At 44.7% G+C, this 27,074-nt stretch overlaps 1 protein-coding gene across 1 annotated transcript in view; it reads left to right on the top strand.

Annotated features, from left to right (window-relative positions):
* The window catches only part of LRRC8D (leucine rich repeat containing 8 VRAC subunit D), an 86,699-nt gene extending 67,690 nt beyond the window's left edge, over positions 1 to 19,009 (top strand). The window contains exon 2 of the mRNA XM_077277714.1: positions 16,110 to 19,009. Coding sequence (XP_077133829.1) covers positions 16,112 to 18,679 — 2,568 coding nt within the window. The 5' untranslated portion in view covers positions 16,110 to 16,111 and the 3' untranslated portion in view covers positions 18,680 to 19,009. The remainder of the gene's footprint in view (positions 1 to 16,109) is intronic.
* The last annotated feature ends 8,065 nt before the right edge of the window (positions 19,010 to 27,074 follow it).

Below are 27,074 nucleotides of genomic sequence, written 5' to 3'. Positions count from 1 at the left end.
AAGATGCTTAAATTTGCTGACTGGCTCTAATGTTCAAGATCCAGAGGAGGTTCTAATTACTTATGACACTTTTGATGCAGGCTTATCGAAAAATTGCATCTTTATTATTTCACTAGTTGGTAGCCCGATTCTAACGCATCGGGTATTCTAGAATATGTATCTAGTTTATTTATGAAGATTTTAGAATAATACATTGAATACACAGGATTCAGCTGGCTGCGACCAATTAGCAAAGCGTGGTTCAAATCCCGCGCCAATTCGCGGCCGGACTGCGCGTGTCGCTGATTGTTCGCAGCCGGCCACATAGTATATAGCAGAGCCACGTAGTATATAACAGCCCACGTAGTAAATAGCACAGCCACGTAGTATATAGCACAGCCACGTAGCATATAGCACAGCCCACGGAGTATATAGCACAGCCACATAGTATATAGCACAGCCCACGGAGTGTATAACAGCCCACATAGTGTCACGCTCCCGCCCTGACTGGTGGGCGTGAGCTCGGGGGGTTTGTGGCCCCACTGTGCCACAAACCAGACTACCCTGGAAGGGGCGTTACTATGACAGCTGCCTGGGTTTTCACTGGAGCCTCTGATGGTGAGGTCAGGCTTGTGCAGCAGGCAGCTGCCAGGTGCTATTCCAGGGTAATGTCTGGCTGTGGCTGCTGATCCCACTTGGGAGACAGGAACACCAGGATTGGTGCGGGCATCAGGCAGGACTGGCAGAAGAGCACGGCTGAAACTCAGATGAGTAGGCTGGCACGGCTGAGACACAGGGCTGGCAGAGACACGGCAGAGAACACAAGGCTGGTTGATGTGTATGAAGGAACAGGTAGGGACCTGTTCACACTGGAGGCGCAGGTACGGATATGTAGTATGGAGGAAAAGGCAGGGACCTGTTCACACAGGAGGTGCAGGAACGGATATGTAGTATGGAGGAACAGGTAGGGACCTGTTCATACTGGAGGTGCAGGAACGGATATGAAGTATGGAGGAACAGGTAGAGACCTGTTCACACAGGAGGTGCAGGAAAGGAAACAAGCAGAAAGGAATGAGGTATGAAGGAACAGGCTGGGACCTGTTCACACAGGAGATGCAGGTACGGAAACAAGCCAGAAGGAAAGGAGAAAAAAGGAACAGGTTGGGACCTGTTCAGACAAGAAGAGAACCGCAAGGTTGCGGATAGGAGCGGTAGAGCAGCAAGAGATAGCACAGCAATAAAAGCTAAGCAGAGCAGAACCACAAGGAATATGGAGAAGAGCTGCAGCAAGAGATTACTGCAGCAGCAGAAGCTAAGCAGAGCGGAGCCACAAGGAATGTAGAGAGGAGCTGCAGCAAGAGATTACTGCAGCTGCAGAAGCTAAGCAGAGCGGAGCCATAAGGAATGTGGAGAGGAGCTGCAGCAAGAGGTTTCTGCAGCAAGAGGTTTCTGCAGCAGCAGAAGATAAGCAGAGTAGAAAGGAGCAGAACCGCAGGAGTGCGGAGCAGAGGTAAAGCCACAAAGGTACACAGCAGGCAGAGCCGCAAGAGTGCGGAGTGTAAGCAGACTGAGAACACGAGGAAAGACACAACAGGGAAGGAAGCCACAGACAAGGAGACCGAGATAAGACTAAGTTCAGACAAGGAAATGGAACAAGACAAGAAACAAGGACAAAGACACAGGGGCCAGGATATTCTGCCTCCTGGAGGGTGGACTACAAGATCAAGGCAAGAATACAGAGTAAAGCCTCCAGAGAGGGAGTAACACAGAGCAAGGCCTGGCAAACTCAGAAGCTAAACACAAACTGAGCTAACCCATTGCACAGGCCCAGTCCACTGGGTGGAGCTGCACTAAATACTGGAGGCCTCCTGGCAATTGGTGAGGAACAGATTAGACAGATGCACCTGATTTCTATAAGAACCAGAGAGTTTAGGTGCCGCCCCCCTATACACAACAGCCAGGAAGCATGCAGAGAGCAGAGACACAGAATATGCAGCTGGCATGAAACAGAAACCACATCATGGCCTAGAGCAGTGGGTAAAATAGTGTGAGAGATGAGAGGCCATGCCGTGATGCCAGCAGAGTTGTTACACATAGCATATAACACAGCCACGTAGTATATAACAGCCCACGCACGCAGTATATAGCACAGGCCACGTAGTGTATAACACAGGCCACGTAGTATATAGCACAGCCATGTAGTATATTGCACAGCCCACATAGTATATTGCACAGCCACGTAGTATATAGCACAGCCGCGTAGTATATAGCACAGCCACGTAGTATATAGCACAGCCTACGTAGTAAATAGCAGCCACGTAGTATATTGCACAGCCACGTAGTATATTGCACAGCCACATAGTATATAGCACAGCCACGTAGTAGTATATTGCACAGCCCACATAGCATATTGCACAGGCCACGTAGTATATTGCACAGGCCACATATGTCACGATCCAATTTTGGATTTGTGGCAGATCTGGTTTGCCTCAGTTTAAGACCTTTTTTCCTTTCTGGTCATTGGGGGTTAATGCAGTTTCCCCCCCCCCCCCCGGTGGTCGCTGGAGTTATTGCATTGCTGCTGGGTCAGCTGATGTTTGTGGTGACCACTCCCTCCATCCTTTAAGAGGTCACCTGGTTCATCAGCTGACTGTCGGTGTTCATTCTTCAGCGACCAAGCTGGGAGTAGGGGCTTGCTGGGAACTGTTGTTCTACTGCTGTGTCCAGTGAATCTGGTGTTTCTTCTTGCTGTGCTGTGCCTTGCAGCATTAAGCTAAGTGTTGTTTTCCTTTACCTTGTCTGTATTTCCTTACCCCGTGTTGTATTAGTGCAGCAGTGGGACCAGTGCTCTCACCTGCCAGTTCCCTAGTTAGGGATAGGTGCAGGGCAAGTGAGGGACTAGGTATGCTGGTCGGCGACGGGTTGAAAGAACCCGTATAGGGACGGTAGCAAGATCAGGGCACATCTCCAGGCCAGTGCAGGAGGTGCCCATTCCCCCAGTCCCTATCGACAGGGCCCACCGTTGTAATTGTGTCCCCGTGTTCCCTTGTGTGTTGTGTTGTTCGTGACAGACCTACGGTTGGGTCGTTTTATACTGGGTCAGTCACTCCGTGACATTAACACCGACCGTCACATTTTTTCTGGTGAGCCATGGCTCAAATACAGGCCTTTGCCCAACTGCTCCATACTCTCACCACTGACCTCAAGGATCTGCGTGGTGAGGTGGTGCAGCAGCTGCAGCAGTTGTTGGGGTTCTGGGCCTCGGCTCAGGTACAGGCTCTACCAGAACCCAAGATATCTCTCCCTCACAGGTTTTCTGGAGGGAGAGATACATTTTTGGTTTTTAAGGAGGCCTGCAAGTTATACTTCAGGCTCCGCCCTCGTTCATCAGGGAGTGAGGAACAACGGGTGGGAATCATCGTTTCCCTTCTTAAAGGTGATCCCCAATCCTGGGCCTTCTCCCTGCCGACCGCTTCACCATCTCTACGGTCAGTGGACGAGTTTTTTTGCAGCTCTGGCGCTGGTATATGGTGACCCGGACGGCGTCTCCTTGGCGGAATCCCGACTCCGTAAGATCAAGCAGGGGGCCAGCTGGCGGAGGACTACTGTTCAGAGTTCAGGAGGTGGGCCACTGACACACAGTGGAATGACCCGGCCCTTAGGAGCCATTTTGTGCAGGGTCTGTCCCCTAGGTTGCAAGATACTCTGGTACAGTACGCCGCCCCCAAGTCGTTGGAGGCCGCCATGTCCCTTTCCATCCGGGTGGGTAGACGCTTGAGGGAGAGGCATACACCAAATGTGCCCCCGGTAGTCCTTGCTAGGGAGGAGGACACACCTGACCAGGCGGATGAACCCATGCAGGTGGGAGGAGTTGGTTCCCAAACTGGGTTGTCTGGGGTTCGCCGTGGTGTGGGGGCATGTTTTTACTGTGGGCAGACTGGTCATTTTATCAATGTCTGCGCAGCTTGCGCTAAAATTCCTGTTCCATCTAAAAAGCCGCGTCCCCCTGGTTGTGTGGAAGGAAGCGACCAGGGAGTGTATATTTCCTCCATTTTCTCGTCTCAGTGTACCTTACCTGCTGAGGTGGTTGTTGGTGGGGTAACTGAGAATGTTCCGGTGCTTGTGGACAGTGGAGCAGGAGTCAATTTGGTGGATGCTCATTTTGTCCAGACCCATGGCCTGATGAGTAGGTCGCTAGCTAGACCCCTAAGCCCACACAGTATATCGCACAGCCCACGCAGTATATCGCCCAGCCCACGTAGTATATAGCAATGTGGGCATCATATCCCTGTTAAAAAAATTAAAATAAAAAATTGTTATATACTCACCTTCCGTTGGCCCCCGGATCCAGGTGAAGCGGTTACCGACGCTCCTCGCGCGCTCCGGTCTCAAGAGTGCATTGCGGTCTCGCGAGATGATGACGTAGCGGTCTCGCGAGACCGCTACGTCATCATATCGCGAGATCGCAATGCATGGAGCGGTCACCGGAGCGTCGCGAGGAACGGGAAAGGCCTGTTTTGGATGCGGGGGCCGACGGACAGTGAGTATATAACTCAATTTTTTTTTATTATTTTTAACATTAGATCTTTTTACTATTGATGCCGCATAGGCAGCATCAATAGTAAAAAGTTGGTCACACAGGGTTATTAGCAGCGATAACGGAGTGCGTTACACCGCGGCATAACGCGGCCCATTAGCGCTGCTATTAACCCTGTATGAGCGCTGACTGGAGGGGATTATGGAGCGGGCAGTGGCACTGACTGCGGGGAGGAAGGAGCTGCCATTTTGCCGCCGGACTGTGCCCGTCGCTGATTGGTCGTGGCTGTTTTGCCGCGACCAATCAGCGACTTGGATTTCTATGACAGACAGAGGCTGCGACCAATGAATATCCATGACAGACAGACAGAAGGACAGACGGAAGTGACCCTTAGACAATTATATAGTAGATTATCATTATTGCATTGATAGTAGCTTGTCAGTTACATCATCTATTGTCTATTGAGCCTTCCGTATTCTATTATTTTAGGGTGAGCAATCAAATAAAGCTAGCTCAGCTCCGATGATGAAATCCTTGTTACAGCTTCATAACCTACTTTTAGAAATGCTCTCTTTGTAAAGTATACAGTTTTAGGATTTCTTGGCTTAGTTTCTTAGCATATTGAGATGTTTGTATATGTTTTTTCAGATAACAAAGCGGATAGTTTTTGGTACATATGCAGATAAGTCACTTTTGGGTCACAAAGGCAAAACTTGGCAACCATGATGAGGAAAACCTATTTTGGCTGCACAATATGAGATCAGGACAAGAGTTGGACTCCACACATATGCTGCAATAGATGTGCATCACATCTTACCCAGTGATTGCTTGGGAGGAGTAAATCTATGCTTTTTGCAGTCCCAATGATCTGGAGAGAGCCAACCCATCAAACTACCAATTGCTATTTCTGAATGATGCCTCCCTTTAGGAAAGGAGTTTCAAGGAAGTGGACTTTACAGTATCCAAACATCTCATCTGCATTATGCCCATTACCACATACAGAAGAACAACTGCCGGTTTCAAAAGCACCAGAAACTTTTTCAGTCGAGGCAAGTGACTGTCATCAACCTCAACTGAACCACACCTTGTAACATAAAGTGAACTGAACGATTTTGTTAGAACTTTGCATTTGCCCAAGAGGAAGGTTAAGCTCTTCAGTTCCAGGCTACAGCAGTGGAATCTTCTAGTGAGCGATGTTTGGATTTCTTTGTCCCACAATCATGATAAAGATCTTGTCTAATAATTCTTTATGGAGGGCGATCTTGTGGCATGCAGCAACATCAACAGTTTAATGGAAGCTTTGAGGATGAGTCATAATCCAGAGTAATGAAGGCTCTTCATCGATTTGTCCAAAACAAGCCTAAAATTCATCTAGCTACATAATGGAAATGTGCTACCTTCAATTCCAGTTGGTTATGCAGTCCACATGAAAGAAACTTATGACAACATGAAACAGCTGTTGAGGTGCCTGAACTATGACCAACATTTCTGGCTCTTCTGTGATGACTTACAGGAGGTTGCCCTCTTACTTGGTCTCCAGGGTGGATACACAAAGTACTGCTACTTTCTGTGTGAGTGGGATAGTCGTGCAAGAGAATATCACTACAATAAAAGAGACTGGCCCCATCATTCATTTCAGCCAGGGAGTAAAACTGTCCTGCATCCACCACTTGTTGGCCCACATAAGGTTTTGTTACCACCATTGCATATCAAGTTTGGACGTAATGAAGATCTTTGAAAAGACAATGAATAAAAATGCAAAAACATTCAAGTATCTCATTGATAAATGTCCAAGGTTGAGTGAAGCAAAAGATAAAGGAAGGAATCTGTGTTTGTCTTCAAATTCTTTATTGGACCTCAGATTCGTAAGCTTCTTCAAGATGAGAAGTTTCTCCCTTTATTGCAGGGCAAGGAAAAGGCTGCATAGGTAGCATTCACATTAGTGGTAACTAATTTTTTGGGAAAGTCAAGAGCAGATAACTATGAAGAGTTAGTGGAAGAGCTCACCAAGATATTGCTCCTATGGAAAAAATATACCAAGGAAAATGCTTGCAGTTTACAGTTGTACCATTGTAAGAAATGATCTGATCCAGAAGTACAAGAGACAAGCAAAAGGAGTTGTCACTGAATGAGGGCCAAATTTTGTAGTGAATTTTCTGTAACTGTTTATAATTCGCAATAGTGTTTAGACATGCTTTAGTTATTGTTGCTAAGTTTCCTCTAAGTAAATATCAGAAAACTGACATAAGAAAATATTCTGCATCTTTACATTTGCAAATATAATAATGTTTCAAAGTACTGAAACTTTTATGCATTAATTATATGTAGCAGTAGAAGGAAAACTCCTTTTGTCAGATTTGAATTCAGGAGGTCAAAATCATCAAGAAAAGGCTTGCTTCATAACTGCACCTGACAACTGTTGAAAATATATTGAACAGTGTAATTAAACTCTACAGTAAAGCAAATCCCAAGTAAGTAAGAATAAAGAGTAACTTCTTAATTACATTTATTTCAAACAGAGAAAAAAAATTACAATATTTTAATATCTGATTATACAGATCCCACAAATATTGTCCCCCAGTTTCCCTTAAACTACATGTAACAGACAATACACATGAAGAAGGCTGCAAACATCTGAAACGCGTTGTGTATATACTTTTTATCAGTTTGAATAAACATTCTTTTACCTACAAGCAACCAGAAATTTCTGCACCTTGATTTCTCTTGGTGACAAAGACAGCGCTATTCCCTGGTCCTCCTGTCAGACAATATCTCGGTAGTGATACGTTCAACGCTTCCATATTTTTTTCCTCGAATTAAACAGATTTGCTCTCATGTGTCTAGTAAAGCTCTGCAATGTATTTGTCTTGCAACTTCCCGAAATAAACAAGAAATGCAAATTTTACCAGTGCAAATACTGTGTTTTCAATTTTTATTATTTTAGAGAATAGCTTGCTTTATTTTAGGAAGTCAGAACACCCCAGCGGTCATAAAGTACCATATATACTCGAGTATAAGCCGACCCGAGTATAAGCCGACCCCCCTAATTTTGCCACAAAAACTGGGAAAACTTATTGACTCGAGTATAAGCCTAGGGTGGAAAATGCAGCAGGTACCGGTGAATTTAAAAATTCAAAATAGATACTCCATACCGTTCATTATGGCCCCATAGATGCTCCACATAAAGCTGTGCCATATATAATGCTCCATACCGTTGCCCCATAGATAGCTGTGCCATATATATAATGCTCTGCACAGTGGCGGACACTGACAGCTTTGGGCCCCTGTGCAAGAAATGTGTCTGGGCCCCCCTCCCTGCCCAGCATCATACATCCCAAATTTTGAAGATGGGAAAAAGGGGTAAAGCTTGCGGCGCGCAACGCGCGCCGCGGCAAATTTTAGGCCACGCCTCTGGCCACACCCATTCATAACTAGTCACACCCATATGCACGTCCCAACCACACCCATGTAGCACTGCTGATCACACTTTCATAAAGAATAATTATATACAAAAAAATATGGCCACACAGTGCTCCATACTGTATAATGGCCCCATATGATGGTCAATACTGTATAATGACCGCACATGACGCTCCATACTGTATAATGACCGCAGATGATGCTCCATACTGTATAATGACCGCAGATAATGCTCCATACTGTATAATGATCCCACATGATGCTCCATGCTGTATATTGACCGCACATGACGCTCCATACTGTATAATGACCGCAGATGATGCTCCATACTGTATAATGACCGCAGATAATGCTCCATACTGTATAATGACCGCATATGATGCTCCATGCTGTATATTGACCGCACATGATGCTCCATACTGTATAATGACCGCATGTGATGCTCCATACTGTATATTGACCGCACATGATGCTCCATACTGTATAATGACCCCACATGATGCTCCATACTGTATAATGACCGCACATGATGCTCCATACTGTATAATGACCGCAGATAATGCTCCATACTGTATAATGACCGCACATGATGCTCCATAATGTATATTGACTGCACATGATGCTTCATACTGTATAATGACCACACGTGATGCTCCATACTGTATATTGACCGCACATGATGCTCCATACTGTATAATGACCCCACATGATGCTCCATACTGTATGACCGCAGATAATGCTCCATACTGTATAATGACCGCACATGATGCTCCATGCTGTATATTGACCGCACATGATGCTCCATACTGTATAATGACCACACGTGATGCTCCATACTGTATATTGACCGCACATGATGCTCCATTCTGTATAATGACCCCACATGATGCTCCATACTGTATAATGACCGCACATGACGCTCCATACTGTATAATGACCCCACATGATGCTCCATACTGTATAATGACTGCACATGATGCTCCATACTGTATAATGACCGCAGATAATGCTCCATACTGTATAATGACCCCACATGATGCTCCATGCTGTATATTGACCGCACATGACGCTCCATACTGTATAATGACCGCACATGATGCTCCATACTGAATAATGACCGCAGATAATGCTCCATACTGTATAATGACCGCACATGATGCTCCATGCTGTATATTGACCGCACATGATGCTCCATACTGTATAATGACCACACGTGATGCTCCATACTGTATTGACCGCACATGATGCTCCATACTGTATAATGACCCCACATGATGCTCCATACTGTATAATGACCGCACATGACGCTCCATACTGTATAATGACCGCAGATGATGCTCCATACTGTATAATGACCGCAGATAATGTTCCATACTGTATAATGACCGCACATGATGCTCCATGCTGTATATTGACCGCACATGATGCTCCATACTGTATAATGACCACACATGATGCTCCATACTATATATTGACCGCACATGATGCTCCATACTGTATAATGACCGCACATGATGCTCCATACTGTATAATGACCGCACATGATGCTCCATACTGTATAATGACCGCAGATAATGCTCCATACTGTATAATGACCGCACATGATGCTCCATACTGTATATTGACCGCACATGATGCTCCATACTGTATATTGCCCGCACATGATGCTCCATACTGTATAATGACCCCACATGATGCTCCATACTGTATAATGACCGCAGATAATGCTCCATACTGTATAATGACCCCACATGATGCTCCATGCTGTATATTGACCGCACATGATGCTCCATACTGTATAATGACCGCAGATAATGCTCCATACTGTATAATGACCGCAGATAATGCTCCATACTGTATAATGGCCGCACATGATGCTCCATACTGTATAATGACCGCAGATAATGCTCCATACTGTATATTGACCGCACATGATGCTCCATGCTGTATATTGACCGCACATGATGGTCCATACTGTATATTGACCGCACATGATGCTCCATACTGTATATACTGTGCACTGTACTATGTGCACATATATAGTGTTATGTGCACTGAGCACTGACCAGGCTGCAGGAAGTCACATTATAATATACTACTGTATATTATAATGTGAGTTCCTGCAGCCTGGTCAGTGCTCAGTGCACATAACACTATATATGTGCACATAGTACAAATATATATCTGATATATAATGTGGGATGTCCTGGAGCCGGGCTCAGGGTCACACAGTGCAGGGTGAGGATCACTGTGACTTATTGCTGCAGCTTCAGCTTACATGCAGATCGGGTGACGCTGGAGCCGGGACCTTATCTGTATGTAAACTTAAGGTGGTGCAATAAATCTCACAGTAGAGAGAGATCCTCTACAGGAAGCAGATAAGAAAGCAGGAGTGAGATGAAGCCCGTCACATACCTCCTGCCGGGACCCCATGGCTTTCTACTAACTTCATCTCTCCTCTCCGGCGCGCAGGTGACGTCAGATCAGCAGACACACAGGCTCCTGCTGTGTCTGCAATAGGAGAATGCCGGCCGGCACTTGTACACTGCTAATACAGTGCGGGGCCTGCACCCGTGCACCGATCTACTGCAGCAGCACAAAGCCGGGCCCCTGTATGTCCCTGCCTGCAAGGGCCCCCCTCCACCTCCGGGCCCCGGTGCGGCTGCACCGGTTGAACCGGCGGTAGGTCCGCCCCTGGCTCTGCACCATTGCCCCATAGCTGTGCCATATATATAGTGCTCTGCACCGTTGCCCCATAGCTGTGCCATATATGCTCTGCACCGTTGCCCCATAGCTGTGCCATATATATAATGCTCTGCACCGTTGCCCCATAGCTGTGCCATATAGTGCTCTGCACCGTTGCCCCATACTTGTGCCATATATATAGTGCTCTGCACCATTGCCCCATAGCTGTGCCATATATGCTCTGCACCGTTGCCCCATAGCTGTGCCATATAGTGCTCTGCACCGTTGCCCCATACCTGTGCCATATATATAATGCTCTGCACCGTTGCCCCATAGCTGTGCCATATAGTGCTCTGCACCGTTGCCCTATAGCTGTGCCATATAGTGCTCTGCACCGTTGCCCCATAGCTGTGCCATATAGTGCTCTGCACCGTTGCCCCATAGCTGTGCCATATAGTGCTCTGCACCGTTGCCCCATAGCTGTGCCATATAGTGCTCTGCACCGTTGCCCCATAGCTGTGCCATATAGTGCTCTGCACCGTTGCCCCATAGCTGTGCCATATAGTGCTCTGCACCGTCCATTATTGCCCCATTGCTGCTGCAATAAAAAAAAAAAAAAACACATACTCACCTGTCTTGCTTGCAGCTCCTCGGCGCCATCTTCCCGGCGTCTCTCCGCACTGACTGATCAGGCAGAGGGCGGCGCGCACACTATATGCATCATCGCGCCCTCTGACCTGCACAGTCAGTGCGGAGAGACGCCGGGAAGACTGAGCGGCGCCCGGCGTGTGGAACGAGGGAAGGTAAATATGACATACTTACCTGCTCCCGGCGTCCCGCTCCTTCCCCCGGACAGCTGGTCTTCGGTGCCGCAGCCTCTTCCTCTATCAGCGGTCACCGGCACCGCTGATTAGAGAAATGAATTATGCGGCTCCGCCCCTATGGGAGGTGGAGCCGCCTATTCATTTCTCTAATCAGCGGTCCCACGTGACCGCTCAGGGGAAGAGGCTGCGGCACCCGGAGACCGTGGGACGGGCAGGGGGAGCGCCAGGAACGCCGGAACTAGGTGAGTATATGACAGTCCTCACCCGCCGACCCCACCACCGATCATGACTCGAGTATAAGCCGAGAGGGGCACTTTCAGCCCAAAAATTTGGGCTGAAAATCTCGGCTTATACTCGAGTATATACGGTAATTACCTATTCTCTGAATGTGTGATAAATGTTTATGGGACTACCTCTTTAAGGCACATGTATAGAAATTGCGAACACATTAAATAGTATCTATGGAGGAATGCATTCAACTGATACAGTATTAAAAAAAGAAAAACTTTAGTGCGGAATTTACCTTTATCTCAGTAAATAAAAAAGAAATTGATGCCTACTTCATATAATTGAGAAGTAAGAGATAGTGGAAAATAGCAAATTTACACCAAAAGTGTCTGTCAGCATGATGGATGGGGAAGGAAGAAATAGTAAATGGTAAGTATTTACCAATTCTAGGACTTTAGAAATGAAGTTTCATTTCAGATTAACTTTAAAGGGTTTGTCTCGAGTTTCTAAATGGGCAAAAATTGCAAAGTACTTGTAAAAATAAGCAACTTAATCCTCTCCATTCTCAAGAACTGATTAATTTAAAATGTTATGATGTACAGCTCTTTGCTCGTAACTGATCACTTTGCAGTCCCAGTCAGGCCAGTTACATAGGCAAGGAGGGACCTTTTCGAGCAGGCACTATGCTATACAGCCTGCTAGTACCACTCGGAACCTGACCAGGGCAACGGATTGAGCAACTCCAGTCCCATGCTGGCGAGATAAAGCTGCTTCTGCTAGTAGCTTGGAAGAGCGCACAATTTGGCCCACTGGTGCTGGTCACTTGGTTGCATTTTTTTGCAGACTCGGCATATTTGCATTTCCAATTTTGATCCAAGTTATGGATCAATCTTAACAATGCAAATCTATGGGTCCAAGAAAAAAAGTCAGACAGCACTCAGATGCCATCCATGTGCTGTCTGTTTTTCACGGACTGTTTATTATGAAAAGCTTTAGAAACCTACATCAATATTATGTTTTTTTTTATCTAAGAAAAACTGATGAAATTCCGACCAAACTCGGATAGTAAAGACTGGCAAAACCTTAAGGCTACGTTCCTACAATGAGCTTTTGGTGCGTTTTTGACGCTGTGAGTTTTGCTGAGTCTAAAACACAGAGTCTCACAGTTCCAGCAAAGTAAGTGGATGGGATTTATCGAACTCTCATGCCCACTGTGCCTCATTTTAATGCTGCGTAAACTGACCTATGGTACATTTTTCAAATCTGCAACATGTCACTTTCTCATGCGGGTACGCTGAGTTGTTTGTACAAATTTACCCCATAGAATTACATTGGATGTGGAAAATCCGCTGCAAAACAATGCACATGCGGTTTTAGTGCGTGTCTGCTGCAGAAACACCTGTAGTCCACTCCTAAGTATAGTAGTAACGTTTTGTTAAAACAAAAAAATAGGAAGTATCAAAAACAAAGCAGCTTTATTAAAAGCATGACACACACAAAAATCGCAGTGTCAAAAACGCGATAAAAACGCAAGTAACCTAATTCAAATAAAAGGTGCAGAAATGGTGCCGAAATTCTGCAGCATCAAAAATGCACCAAAAGCTCATTGTGAGAATGAAGCCTGTGAGTTTGTTCGGCACGTCATCAGTCTTTCTCTGACGAAAAACAAGAAAAAAGTTTATCTTTTCAAATTTAGCAGTCTGTGAAAAAAGGACAGCACATAAGTGGTGTCCGAGTGCCAATTTTGATCCAACACTCGAATCAAGATTGGACATGTCTCCGCGATTTTGCGCTAACCACTCAGTCTGCAATAAATCATAGACATGTGAACGGTCCCATAGACTTTCATAGCGATGTGTGCTATCTGTGAAAAATCATGGTTAGCACTCGTACGAGAAAAATGAAGCGTGACTGAACCCTAAACTTTGCGCGAGGCCGCCATACCAAAACTCAGACCAGTCCTGTACACAAATTGGCTCCGTGTTCTCATCTGCATAATGAATGAACACGGGAGCTGCTGCTATTGACATTCACTTGTCTGGTCTGCAAAATAGGCAGATTAGTCAATTCTGCGATTGTTATATGGACCATCGGTACCTTGGGAAAATTTGCGAGTGTGCACGGACACATAGGTTTTTACTGGATCACTGTGAAGTTCGTAGAGCACACGGACAGTGCACTGATGAAAAATGCGGACATCTGAACAAGCTCTATCATAGCCCTCACCAATGGCTCTAAATTTTAAATAAAAGTTTCAAAAATTAGCAAATGCTGCCAAGGTCAAAGAGATGTTAGACTTAGGCCTCATTCACATGTCAGTTTTTCACATACGTTTTCCACTGACTGATGGATAGGAGAAGTGTGAGAAACGTTTTCTACCTCATCAGTGAAAAAAAAAACGATGAAACTCTAACCAAACTCTGATGAACCTCTGATGATACTCGGTCCATTTTTCTTGTACATAATAAACCCCTGACATCTAAATAAGGCCTAAAGGTACCTTCACACGAAGCGACGCTGCAGCGATAGCGACAACGATGCCGATCGCTGCAGCGTCGCTGTTTGAACGCTGGGGAGCTGTCACACAGACCGCTCTCCAGCGACCAACGATGCCGAGGTCCCCGGGTAACCAGGGTAAACATCGGGTTGCTAAGCGCAGGGCCGCGCTTAGTAACCCGATGTTTACCCTGGTTACCAGCGTAAAAGTAAAAAAAACAAACAGTACATACTCACCTGCGCGTCCCCCGGCGTCTGCTTCCTGACACTGACTGAGCTCTGGCCCTAACAGCACAGCGGTGACGTCACCGCTGTGCTTTTACTTTCACTTTAGGGCCGGCGCTCAGTAAGTGTCAGGAAGCAGACGCTGGGGACGCGCAGGTGAGTATGTGCTGTTTTTTTTTTTTTACTTTTACGCTGGTAACCAGGGTAAACATCGGGTTACTAAGCGTGGCCCTGCGCTTGGTAACCCGATGTTTACCCTGGTTACCAGTGTAAAACATCGCTGGTATCGTTGCTTTTGCTTTCAAACACAACGATACACGGCGATCGGACGACCAAATAAAGTTCTGGACTTTATTCAACGACCAGCGACATCACAGCAGGATCCTGATCGCTGCTGCGTGTCAAACTAAACGATATCGCTAGCGAGGACGCTGCAACGTCACGGATCGCTAGCGATATCGTTACAAAGTCGTTTCGTGTGAAGGTACCTTTAGTGAAAATGAAGGACAAACAAACCTCAAAAGTGGGAAGCTAGACTGGGATTATATGCCGAACATGTAACAGTAATCACTACTAAACTGTGATCTCTAAGCTCTGACCTTGGAACAGCGATATTTTTTCCTTTGTTTCCATATTCATGAACGTGGGACCGCACATAAGGTGTAGATAATCCATAGCAAACAATATCACCCGATAGTGAAGGTCCCTGGGATTTAAGACCTAGAACATAAGTAGTCCTGAGTTATGAATTCTCTATTAGTGTGTTTATTATTTTTATATTTTTATTTTTAGTATTTATTATGCTAGTATTATGCTCTTTTATGGCAGGCCCATGACTAGTGACCCAAGGTTTGTATACAAGCACAGCACTGCTGTCGCCTGTGTGTTATGCAAACAGAATAGATGGATATGGTATTGCATGACATAAAAATGATCTGGAACATGACTTACTGAAGATGAAAAATATTACATATAAGTGAAACGTTAAAGTGTGACTGCATTTTCTGAAGATTGCTCAGAATAAGCTATCCTGTGTGTATATGAGGAATAACACTATTTCTGGTCATTATATGACTTGTATCTTGCTTTGCATAGCAGTTTTCCCATCTGTAGTCTCCAGTAACTAGAGGCTGTATTGACCTCTTTTACTGTTTGCTCACTCTCTTTTTCCAGTTTCACCCTTGCCTCCATAAACTTCTATAGACAGCAGATGTAATTTGATTCCTCACTGAAGACAGATCTGTAGACAGATTTGAGCAGTCTTTGAGAGTGAATGATCAGTGGGGGCAGAAGCAGTGATTGATAAGTGGGGAATGGGGCATTTTTCTCTATAAGTATGTGCACATATTTAGTATTTGCAGCAGATTTAGTGATGTCAGGAAAAATGTGTAAAATAGGTGCATTTTTGTAACATTTTTGATATGTCTTCGCTTGTATTTTTTTCCCATTCATTTTGGGGAAAAACACTATAAGAATTGACATACTGTGCAGGTTTGAAAAATATATGAAGGTTCAAATCTGCAAGGAAAAAATAAGAATCACGTGCTTGAAATTTCAGAAATCTCATTCACTTTGCTGGTCCTATAAAACTCTGTATTTTCTGTGGTATTTATTTGCTCATATTTAAAATTTAATGTCTCCATTGTGGGAAGGTAAAAGTAAATAAAATAAAACAAAAATAATTTATTAACTTTGCATGTTTTTTTTCTTTTTAGGAATGTTCACCCTTTCGGAAGTTGCATCCCTTAATGACATTCAGCCCACTTACCGAATTCTGAAGCCATGGTGGGACGTGTTCATGGATTATCTGGCAGTGGTTATGCTCATGGTTGCCATCTTTGCCGGCACCATGCAGCTAACCAAAGATCAGGTTGTTTGCTTACCAAAGTTAGAATCCGCTGTCTGTTTAACAACTCCAGCAAGCAAAGATGGACAGAGCAACCCGCGAGGGTCTTCTCAAATTGAAGAGACTACAACTACAGAGACTAGTAAAGAATGGCTGACTTCCTCTCCTGAAGTTAAACTTGAGACGCATTTGGAAACACAGAAAGATATTTTAATTAATCCAGCTCCTTCTATCCAGAGTCTTAATAAAGAAGCAAGCAGCCCAGGAGGAAGAAAAACCAACCTAGACTACCAACAGTATATATTCATCAACCAAATGTGCTATCATGTGGCACTTCCATGGTACTCCAAATATTTCCCATACCTTGCACTTATACATACAATTATATTAATGGTAAGTAGCAACTTCTGGTTTAAATATCCAAAGACCTGCTCAAAAATCGAACATTTTGTTTCCATCCTTGGCAAGTGCTTCGAATCTCCTTGGACAACAAAAGCTCTGTCCGAGACGGCATGTGAAGACTCGGAAGAAAATAAACAGAGACTAACCGGTGCTCAATCTCTGCGAAAGCATTTCTCAAATAGCAGCGAAGAGGGAAGTCCAAGCCCCAGTACTCCAATGATCAGTAAATCGGGCTTGAAGTTTTCAGCAGACAAACCGGTAGGAGAGGTGCCCGGAATGACCATCTTGGACAAAAAGGATGGGGAGCAAGCAAAAGCCCTTTTTGAAAAAGTTCGTAAATTTCGTGCTCACGTCGAAGACAGTGATTTAATTTACAAGCTTTATGCTGTTCAAACAGTGGTCAAGACGGTAAAATTTATTTTCATTCTTTGTTACACTTTGACTTTTGTAGCTTCAATTACTTTCAAGCATGTCTGTTTCCCCAATGTAGAGCACCTTACAGGATATACAGCATTCGAGTGCACTCATAACATGGCTTTTATGCTAAAGAAGCTCCTCATCAGCTACATAGCCCTGATTTGTGTTTATGGCCTTGTTTGTATTTACACTTTGTTTTGGCTTTTTAGACGACCTCTGAAAGAATATTCCTTCGAAAAGGTGAGAGAGGAGAGTAGTTTTAGCGACATTCCTGATGTTAAAAATGATTTTGCATTTCTTTTACATATGGTAGACCAATATGACCAGTTATACTCCAAGCGCTTTGGTGTCTTCTTATCTGAGGTCAGTGAAAATAAACTACGGGAGATCAGTCTGAACCATGAATGGACTTTTGAAAAACTTAGGCAGCACATTTCTCGAAACGCGCAAGACAAACTTGAGCTACACCTCTTCATGCTTTCCGGAGTCCCCGATGCTGTATTTGAGCTTACTGATCTTGAGGTTCTAAGACTTGAACTTATTCCAGAGGCTAAAATCCCTGCCAAAATTTCTCAAATGACTGCTCTTCAAGAACTGCATCTTTACCACTGTCCTGCCAAGGTCGAACAGACTGCTTTTAGCTTTCTAAGAGACAACTTAAAGTGCCTGCATGTGAAATTTACTGACGTGGCTGAAATACCTGCCTGGGTCTATTTGCTGAAAACTCTACGGGAGTTATATTTGATGGGTAATTTAAACTCAGAGAACAATAAAATGATTGGACTGGAGTCTTTGAGAGAGTTACGACATCTAAAGGTTCTTTACGTGAAGAGCAATTTGACCAAAATACCATCGAATATCACAGATGTGGCTCCTCATCTAACCAAGCTTGTCATTCACAATGATGGCACCAAGCTGGTTGTCCTAAATAGCCTTAAGAAGATGATGAACGTAGCAGAGTTGGAACTCCACAATTGTGAATTAGAGAGAATTCCACATGCTATATTCAGTCTGAGCAACCTGCAAGAGCTGGATCTTAAGCTCAACAGCATCCGTACCATAGAAGAGGTGATAAGTTTTCAGCACTTAAAAAGACTGACTTGCTTAAAGCTGTGGCACAATAAAATAGTCAGCATTCCTCAGTCTATATCACAAGTCAAAAATCTGGAATCTCTCTATTTATCGAACAACAAACTCGAGACGCTCCCCGTAGCTCTCTTCCACTTGCAAAAACTACGGCACCTGGATGTGAGCTACAATTGTATTTCCGTAATTCCGTTAGAGATAGGCTTACTGCAGAATCTTCAGTACTTGTACGCTACAGGGAACAAAGTGGACATCTTGCCAAAGACACTGTTCAAATGCATCAAACTAAGAACTTTATGCTTGGGTCAGAACTGCATCTCATCATTACCAGAGAAGATAGGACATCTAGTACAACTCACGCATCTAGAGTTAAAGGGAAATTGCCTCGATCGCTTGCCTTCTCAAATCATTCAATGCCGCCTTCTCAAGAAAAGTGGCCTGGTGGTTGAAGACCATCTTTTCGATGCTTTACCATCAGAGGTGAAGGAAGCATTAAACCTGGATACAAATGCACCTTTTGCTAACGGGATCTAGACATGTAGGCTATTTACAGAACAAAGACAGGTATTTTGTTTTTGTCAGCGTACAAAACTCGTGGAGTATTTTGTTGATAAAAAGAAATGGTTTTTTTGGACAGAGTCTGTTTACTTACAGAGATTTCATTGTTCAGTAGGCAAGCAATTAACTGTCTTAATTAATGCAGGTATATTCACATAATTCTATCAATTTATACATTTTGCAGATATTAGAAAATACAAATGTTGTTTTCTTATGTGATTTGAAGATATTCCTATATGGCTGTTTACAAATGAATGGTATGCCCACATGTTTATAGATCAGATGCCTATTAAATTTTGGTTATAATTGTTTTCATTTCTTTTGTTAAAAAAGGTACATAAAACATGTATAGTTTAGACATACATACATAAATACATGACATTCAGGAGCCTTGGTGTGCATGGCGTGCATGGAGCCCTTGCAGAGCACAAACACCAGACTTGTGTATTTTTGTTAAAGGAAATCTGTCATTTTTCGCTATCTCATCTGAGAGCAGCATAATGTAGGAAAAGAGACCCTGATTCCGGGGATGTTTTAGTTTATTGGGTGCACCAGTCGTGTCACAATCCTGGCAGTGATCATCTCCTGCTGATAAAACAGTCATTACATTTAAACAACAGCACACAGCCTAATAAAGTGACACATCGCTGAAATCAGTGTCTCAGCCCCTCATGTTGCCCTCAGATTACATAGCAAAAACCTACTGACAGATTCCTGTTAAAGAGATTGTTATAGCTGTTGGGCAGTACCTGGCAGCGGCCATTGCACATTGAATAGAGTTGTGCTTTGCAGCTCAGTTCTATGTGTTTACATACAGCGGGCCGCTGGATAAAAAAAGTGACTCGGTCTGGGTGCTGAGTGTCGACTGCTCACCTACAGTATCTTATATTGATCACCTGTCCTATAAAGAGGTTATCAATAGGTTGTGCCCAGAAAACCCCTTTAATATTTTACGGCTTCATGCAACGGCATCCATACAAAGCCATAATGCAACACACATATGTTGTACATTTGTATGGACCCAATTTCTGAAACAAAAAATTAAATGCTCCATTGAATGCCACATTGCGGAGATGTTTTTGTTCTTCATGTTTGCAGTTTTGCACCTCAGTATAGCATCGAATTATGCATTATTTTCTTCAGTGATGACTGTCATCTTAGCATCTTTTGCATAAATTAATAGTACAAGCAAATATAAGGTTTATTGTACTATTTCTCATCAGAGAATTCTGCTTTTTTATCCACTTATGAGCTACTTCTTGCCCTCACATATTAATTCTCCATTGACGTGGAAGAAAAACAGCTCAGATCCATCTTGGTTGAAGCAAAACTAAAGGTACCTTCACACTAAGCGACGCTGCAGCGATATCGACAACGATGCCGATCGCTGCAGCGTCGCTGTTTGGTCGCTGGAGAGCTGTCACACAGACAGCTCTCCAGCGACCAACGATGCCGAAGTCCCCGGGTAACCAGGGTAAACATCGGGTTACTAAGCGCAGGGCCGTGCTTAGTAACCCGATGTTTACCCTGGTTACCAGTGTAAATGTAAAAAAACAAACACTACATACTTACATTCGTGTCCCCCGGCGTCCGCTTCCCTGCACTGTGTAAGCGCCCGCCCTAAGCACAGCGGTGAAGTCACCGCTGTGCTTTGCCTTACGGCCGGCACTGACACATTCAGTGCAGGAAGCTCTGAGCAGCAGCGCGGACGCCGGGGGACGTGACAGACATCAGAAGGTGAGTATGTACTGTTTTTTTTTTACAATGGTAACCAGGGTAAATATCGGGTTTCTAAGCGCGGCCCTGCGCTTAGTAACCCGATATTTACCCTGGTTACCATTGTAAAACATCGCTGGCATCGTTGCTTTTGCTGTCAAACACGACGATACACGCCGATCTGACGACCAAATAAAGTTCTGGACTTTCAGCAACGACCAACGATATCACAGCAGGATCCAGATCGCTGCTGCGTGTCAAACACAACGATATCGCTATCCAGGACGCTGCAACGTCACGGATCGCTATCGTTATCGTTGTAAAGTCGCTTAGTGTGAAGGTACCTTTACTGGCAACTCACTAAAGTATCAAGTTACACCTCCTATTATACTCAATGGAAAGAGGATGAGTGAGGAGCAGTGTGAGAAAACAAACAGGCAGATAAGAAAGGCAGATTGTGCTTAAATTAGTGAGTGATTCAACTTGTTTCAGACATGGATCCACAGCAACACAGCTCAGTACTGCTGTATAATGTTCTCCATGCTGCTGCTACTTGTAAACATATTCTAAACAGAAGACGGAATTCATTATGTATTTGTGTTCTGTATGTGGTAGACATTATAGCAGCTAGTCTCCACTCAGAAGTTCAGAGAGAAATGAAAATTACAGATGGAGTCCTCAGGTAAAATTGATGAAAAAAATCAGTATACAAGTGATATAATGGTCAGAAGTATTGTTATTCCTGATATACATACATTTGACAGCTTATTCTGAAAAGTTACTTGAAATGATAAGATGACTTTAAATGAAACCTGAGGCACATTGTGGTACAATATGGCTCCTTACCCTGCTATGAGTGCAGTATTACAACTTCGTACAACTCAAAGGCTATACAAATAGTAATACTCCCGTGTGGAAAAGAAGTATTGGTCATGTTTCATTTCAGAAAGGCCTCCCGTAATCCTTGGCCTCGGAAGAGATAAGCTGCTGCTAGATACTTCTGTCCCTCTCTCTACACAAACAGGAACCATTGCCTGAGAAGGTATTTTTTAAGAAATATGAAAGAAACAACAGGTGGTGGAATAAGCATCTTCTTTGTAATGATGGATCCCATATATGAGTAGTGACCGGCAAGTTGTTTTATGCCTGAGCCTTACACAACTCAGACAAAGCGGTGAACCAGTCCGGCGTCCAAAGCAGTGATGAAAAAAAAAATGGATGGCTATATACATGGAAACCAGGTCTCAGACTCTAAAATTATACTAGAAGTGACCCCATAGATTTCTATGAGATCGTTTCCAGCCATCCATAGCATCACTTATTGCACTGGATTGTTCTTGGAGCCGGATTAGAAAATGTTACACCCTATGGACATTATCAGCTCACAAACTGCACAACTTTGCATCAGTTGTGTCCAGCTAAGGCATAAAAAAAAGCTAACCGGACCATTGAAATATGGGAACCCAACCATATCCAAGGGAAGAAAAAAAATAACCAGCACTCATCAAGCCCCGGTAAAAACTTGCTGTTTTATATCCAGACCACAACTGAGAAAGCCATCTCCTTCAACTTATGGAATCTGGGCTTAAAATTATCTCCAATATCATATTTTACCAGATGTCTGGAAATAAAACTTTAAGCCTTTACGAGTCCATGCCTTGTGTTGGATTTTCTTTTGTAATATGGTCTCGTATACATGGGATGTTCTGTACCATTAAACCTTCAACTATAGGCTACATCTTTGCCAATTTTGGGTCCTTTAATGACCTGTCTAGGGAAGCCAACCACTAGTGTTGAGCGATACCTTCCGATATGCAAAGGTATCGGTATCGGATTGGATCGGCCGATATCCCAAAAATATCGGATATCGCCGATACCGATACCCGATACCAATGCATATCAATGGGACACAAAATATCGGAATGGTTCCCAGGGTCTGAAGGAGAGGAAACTCTCCTTCAGGCCCTGGGATCCATATTCATGTATAAAATAAAGAATAAAAATAAAAAATATTGATATACTCACCCCTCCGGCGGCCCCGGCTCTCACCGGTCCAAGCGTCTGCCTCCGTTCCTAAGAATGAGGGGGTTTAGGACCTTCGATGACGTCGCGGCTTGTGATTGGTCGCGTGACCGCTCATGTGACCGCTCACTCGACCAATCAAAATCCGCGACGTCATCGAAGGTCCTTCACTCCCTGCATTCTTAGGAACGGAGGCTGCCGGTTACACCGCTAAGGTCCAGGGTCCGCCGGACAGGTGAGTATATCCATATTTTTTTATTTTTATTATTTATTTTTTACATGAATATGGATCCCAGGGCCTGAAGGAGAGTCTCCTCTCCTCCAGACCCTGGGAACCATACGCACCGCACACTTCCGATTCCGATTTCCGATATCGCAAAAATATCGGAACTCGGTATCGGAATGCTCAACACTACCAACCATTCTTATGATGTGCATAGAAATCCTCATTTATTGCAAAATATGGAAACCTGATGTTGGCCCCTGACTCTTGGTCAACCCCATTTATCATAGTAACATTATCTCATGTCGCTTTTAACGTAAAGGTCCTCCATTTGAGCAGTCCTAAAATTCCCCCCAGAAACCCCTAACTCAAGAATTTAGGCCTAATGGATCACCGTCTCATCCTCGTCACCATCAAGGACACCCAGGGGGAACTCACCAGCGTCCGACTGCAATGGGGATTCTTCATAGTTGAACCGGCACCTAACTTGGCGCCCTCGCCTTTAGGCATAAGTCCCAGAATAAGTTAAAGCCCCATCCTATTATTACTGGGTGTAGCAGGTCTTTGACTCCTTCGACCTCATGGAACTCAGTGCCACAGTTGCTTTTTATAGCCACTATTAGCCACTATAGCAACAGGGTAGTCCTTGGCATCCCCATGAATACAGCAGATGCCCACGAGTTTTCCAGGGATCAACTGGAGGGGAAGTTTGGCCCTTACCAGGGTCACCAAACTCCTGGAGTCCAAGAGTCCAGACACTAGTACCCATTTATTGTCACTGGAGATGCCTGTGATGACTCACCTGGCTGATAGTCCACACTACAGGCTGGATAGGTATAATACGATCAGCGCCTGTCTATGCTGCAGTCCATATATTCAGTGGACATAGGACAACGGGCAGCTATATGCCAAGGACGGTGACATTTCAACAAGCAAAGTCCTTTCCAGCAGCCTTTGGCAACCCCTCAGCAACCCCTTGGGACCTCGGACTACCCCCAGTTGTGGCTCTACTACACTTCTCTTTAAAGCCAAGCTCCTTTTGGTTACCCCAGTACGTGGATGCAACACTGCGCAGTTTCCTTAGGGACTTCTGATCACCTGGTACCTTTCCACTAGGCCAACCAGGTCATCCGCATTCCAGTGGTCTCCTTGGGCAACCCAGGTCTGCACCGGCCTAGAAAGGGAGTGGATGAATCTGTCCATAACAACTCGCTCCACAATATGGGCTGGGGTGGAGGACTCTGGCTGCAACCACTTCTGTGGTTGACATCCATGTGTCATCAGTGTGACATGTACCGGCATCTGGGAAAAGCTTTACAGTTAGCGCTTTCATCCGCCCCAGAAATTGCGCATCCGTTAGATGAATCAATTCTGGCTTTTAGCCTCGGCTCTTCCCACTTGCACTGCTGCATTGACAAGTGGGGTAATAATTTGGGGGCTGATGTGAGCTGTTTTATGTTTTCTGACACCAAGCCCAGGGGTTAGTAATTGAGAGGCGTCTATCAGACACCCCCATTACTTACCCCGTAGTCAAAATTATTAAAGACACACAGAAAAGTCATTTAATTGTGCATTTCACTCCACAACATCTTTTACCCATTTACTTACCTAAAAATAAAAAATCAAAGTAATCCTCACCAACCAGAGTGGGGGATCATCATGGGACCTCATCATTATGGATTAATGGTGGACAGGCGAGGAATACTTTGATTTTTTATTTTTAGGTTAGTAACTAGGTAAAAGGGCAATTGTAGGGGAGTGATTTTTACAATTAAAGGACTTTTTTCTGTGTCTTTATTTATTTTGACTATGGGGTTAGTCATGGGGCTTTCTGATCGACACCTCTCCATTACTAACCCCTGAGATTGATGTCAGTGGACATAAAACAGCTGACATCGAGTTCAAAACCATCACCTCACTTTCCAAAGCACCAGGGCAAGTGGGAAGAGCTGAGGCAAAGAGCCAGAATTGGTGCATCTAATGGATGTGCCATTTCTGGGGTGGCTGAGGGCTGGTGTTCTTAGTCTGGGAGGGGGTCAATATCCATGGCCACTTCCCAGCCTATTGATATCAGCCCACAGCTGTCTGTTTATCCTTTGCTGGTTAGTAAAAATAGGGGGGACCCAGCATCATTTTTTTTGGGTCCCCCTTTTTACTAACCAGTAAAAGCTAAGCAGACAGCTATGAGTTGTTATTAATAGGCTGGGAACCTTTATGGATGTTGCTTTTTCCCAGAATAATAACAACAGACTCCAGCTGAGGGGGACCCCATGCTTTTATTTTTTTAATTGTTTATTTAATAAGCAGTATACACAGATGGAAGGTGCTGATTACAATGGTCATCAGCGTCACCTAGTCTTGCTGATCGCAGTCACACCAGGCGACGATGATGAGAGTTGCATTCAGCATCCAGCGCCTGGGAACATGTTATGGTTCTCAATGGCAAGAGAACATAGCCCAGCAAACATAAGTACTAGCTCTTGGAAGGATGGAAACTAAACTGACCATGAACTAAACCTGCCGCACAACTAACAGTAGCCGGGTAGCGTTGCCTACGTTTTTTATCCCTAGACGCCCAGCGCCAGCCGGAGGACTAACTAATCCTGGCAGAGGAAAATATAGTCCTGGCTCACCTCTAGAGAAGTTTCCCCGATAGGCAGACAGAGGCCCCCACATATATTGGCGGTGATTTTAGATGAAATGACAAACGTAGTATGAAAATAGGTTTAGCAAAATTGAGGTCCGCTTACTAGATAGCAGGAAGACAGAAAGGGCACTTTCATGGTCAGCTGAAAACCCTATCAAAATACCATCCTGAAATTACTTTAAGACTCTAGTATTAACTCATAACATCAGAGTGGCAATTTCAGATCACAAGAGCTTTCCAGACACAGAAACGAAACTACAGCAGTGAACTGGAACAAAATGCAAAAACAAACGAGGACTAAAGTCCAACTTAGCTGGGAGTTGTCTAGCAGCAGGAACATGCACAGAAAGGCTTCTGATTACAATGTTGACCGGCATGGAAGTGACAGAGGAGCAAGGTTAAATAGCGACTCCCACATCCTGATGGAAACAGGTGAACAGAGGGGATGATGCACACCAGTTCAATTCCACCAGTGGCCACCGGGGGAGCCCAAAATCCAATCTCACAACAGTACCCCCCCCTCAAGGAGGGGGCACCGAACCCTCACCAGAACCACCAGGGCGATCAGGATGAGCCCTATGAAAGGCACGGACCAGATCGGAGGCATGAACATCAGAGGCAGTCACCCAAGAATTATCCTCCTGACCGTATCCCTTCCATTTGACCAGATACTGGAGTTTCCGTCTGGAAACACGGGAGTCCAAGATTTTTTCCACAACGTACTCCAACTCGCCCTCAACCAACACCGGAGCAGGAGGCTCAACGGAAGGCACAACCGGTACCTCATACCTGCGCAACAATGACCGATGAAAAACATTATGAATAGAAAAAGATGCAGGGAGGTCCAAACGGAAGGACACAGGGTTAAGAATCTCCAATATCTTGTACGGGCCGATGAACCGAGGCTTAAACTTAGGAGAAGAAACCCTCATAGGGACAAAACGAGAAGACAACCACACCAAGTCCCCAACACAAAGCCGAGGACCAACCCGACGCCGGCGGTTGGCAAAAAGCTGAGTCTTCTCCTGGGACAACTTCAAATTGTCCACTACCTGCCCCCAAATCTGATGCAACCTCTCCACCACAGCATCCACTCCAGGACAATCCGAAGATTCCACCTGACCAGAAGAAAATCGAGGATGAAACCCCGAATTACAGAAAAAAGGAGACACCAAGGTGGCAGAGCTGGCCCGATTATTGAGGGCAAACTCCGCTAAAGGCAAAAAAGCAACCCAATCATCCTGATCTGCAGACACAAAACACCTCAAATATGTCTCCAAGGTCTGATTCGTCCGCTCGGTCTGGCCATTAGTCTGAGGATGGAAAGCAGACGAGAAAGACAAATCTATGCCCATCCTAGCACAGAATGCTCGCCAAAATCTAGACACGAATTGGGTTCCTCTGTCAGAAACGATATTCTCCGGAATACCATGCAAACGGACCACATTTTGAAAAAACAGAGGAACCAACTCGGAAGAAGAAGGCAACTTAGGCAGGGGAACCAAATGGACCATCTTAGAGAAACGGTCACACACCACCCAGATGACAGACATCTTCTGAGAAACAGGAAGATCCGAAATAAAATCCATCGAGATGTGCGTCCAGGGCCTCTTCGGGATAGGCAAGGGCAACAACAATCCAATAGCCCGAGAACAACAAGGCTTGGCCCGAGCACAAACGTCACAAGACTGCACAAAGCCTCGCACATCTCGAGACAGGGAAGGCCACCAGAAGGACCTTGCCACCAAATCCCTGGTACCAAA

The sequence above is a fragment of the Ranitomeya variabilis genome, chromosome 8, assembly GCF_051348905.1.
Source record: "Ranitomeya variabilis isolate aRanVar5 chromosome 8, aRanVar5.hap1, whole genome shotgun sequence".
Taxonomy (NCBI): domain Eukaryota; kingdom Metazoa; phylum Chordata; class Amphibia; order Anura; family Dendrobatidae; genus Ranitomeya; species Ranitomeya variabilis.
This window is presented reverse-complemented; position numbering and strand designations above follow the sequence as displayed.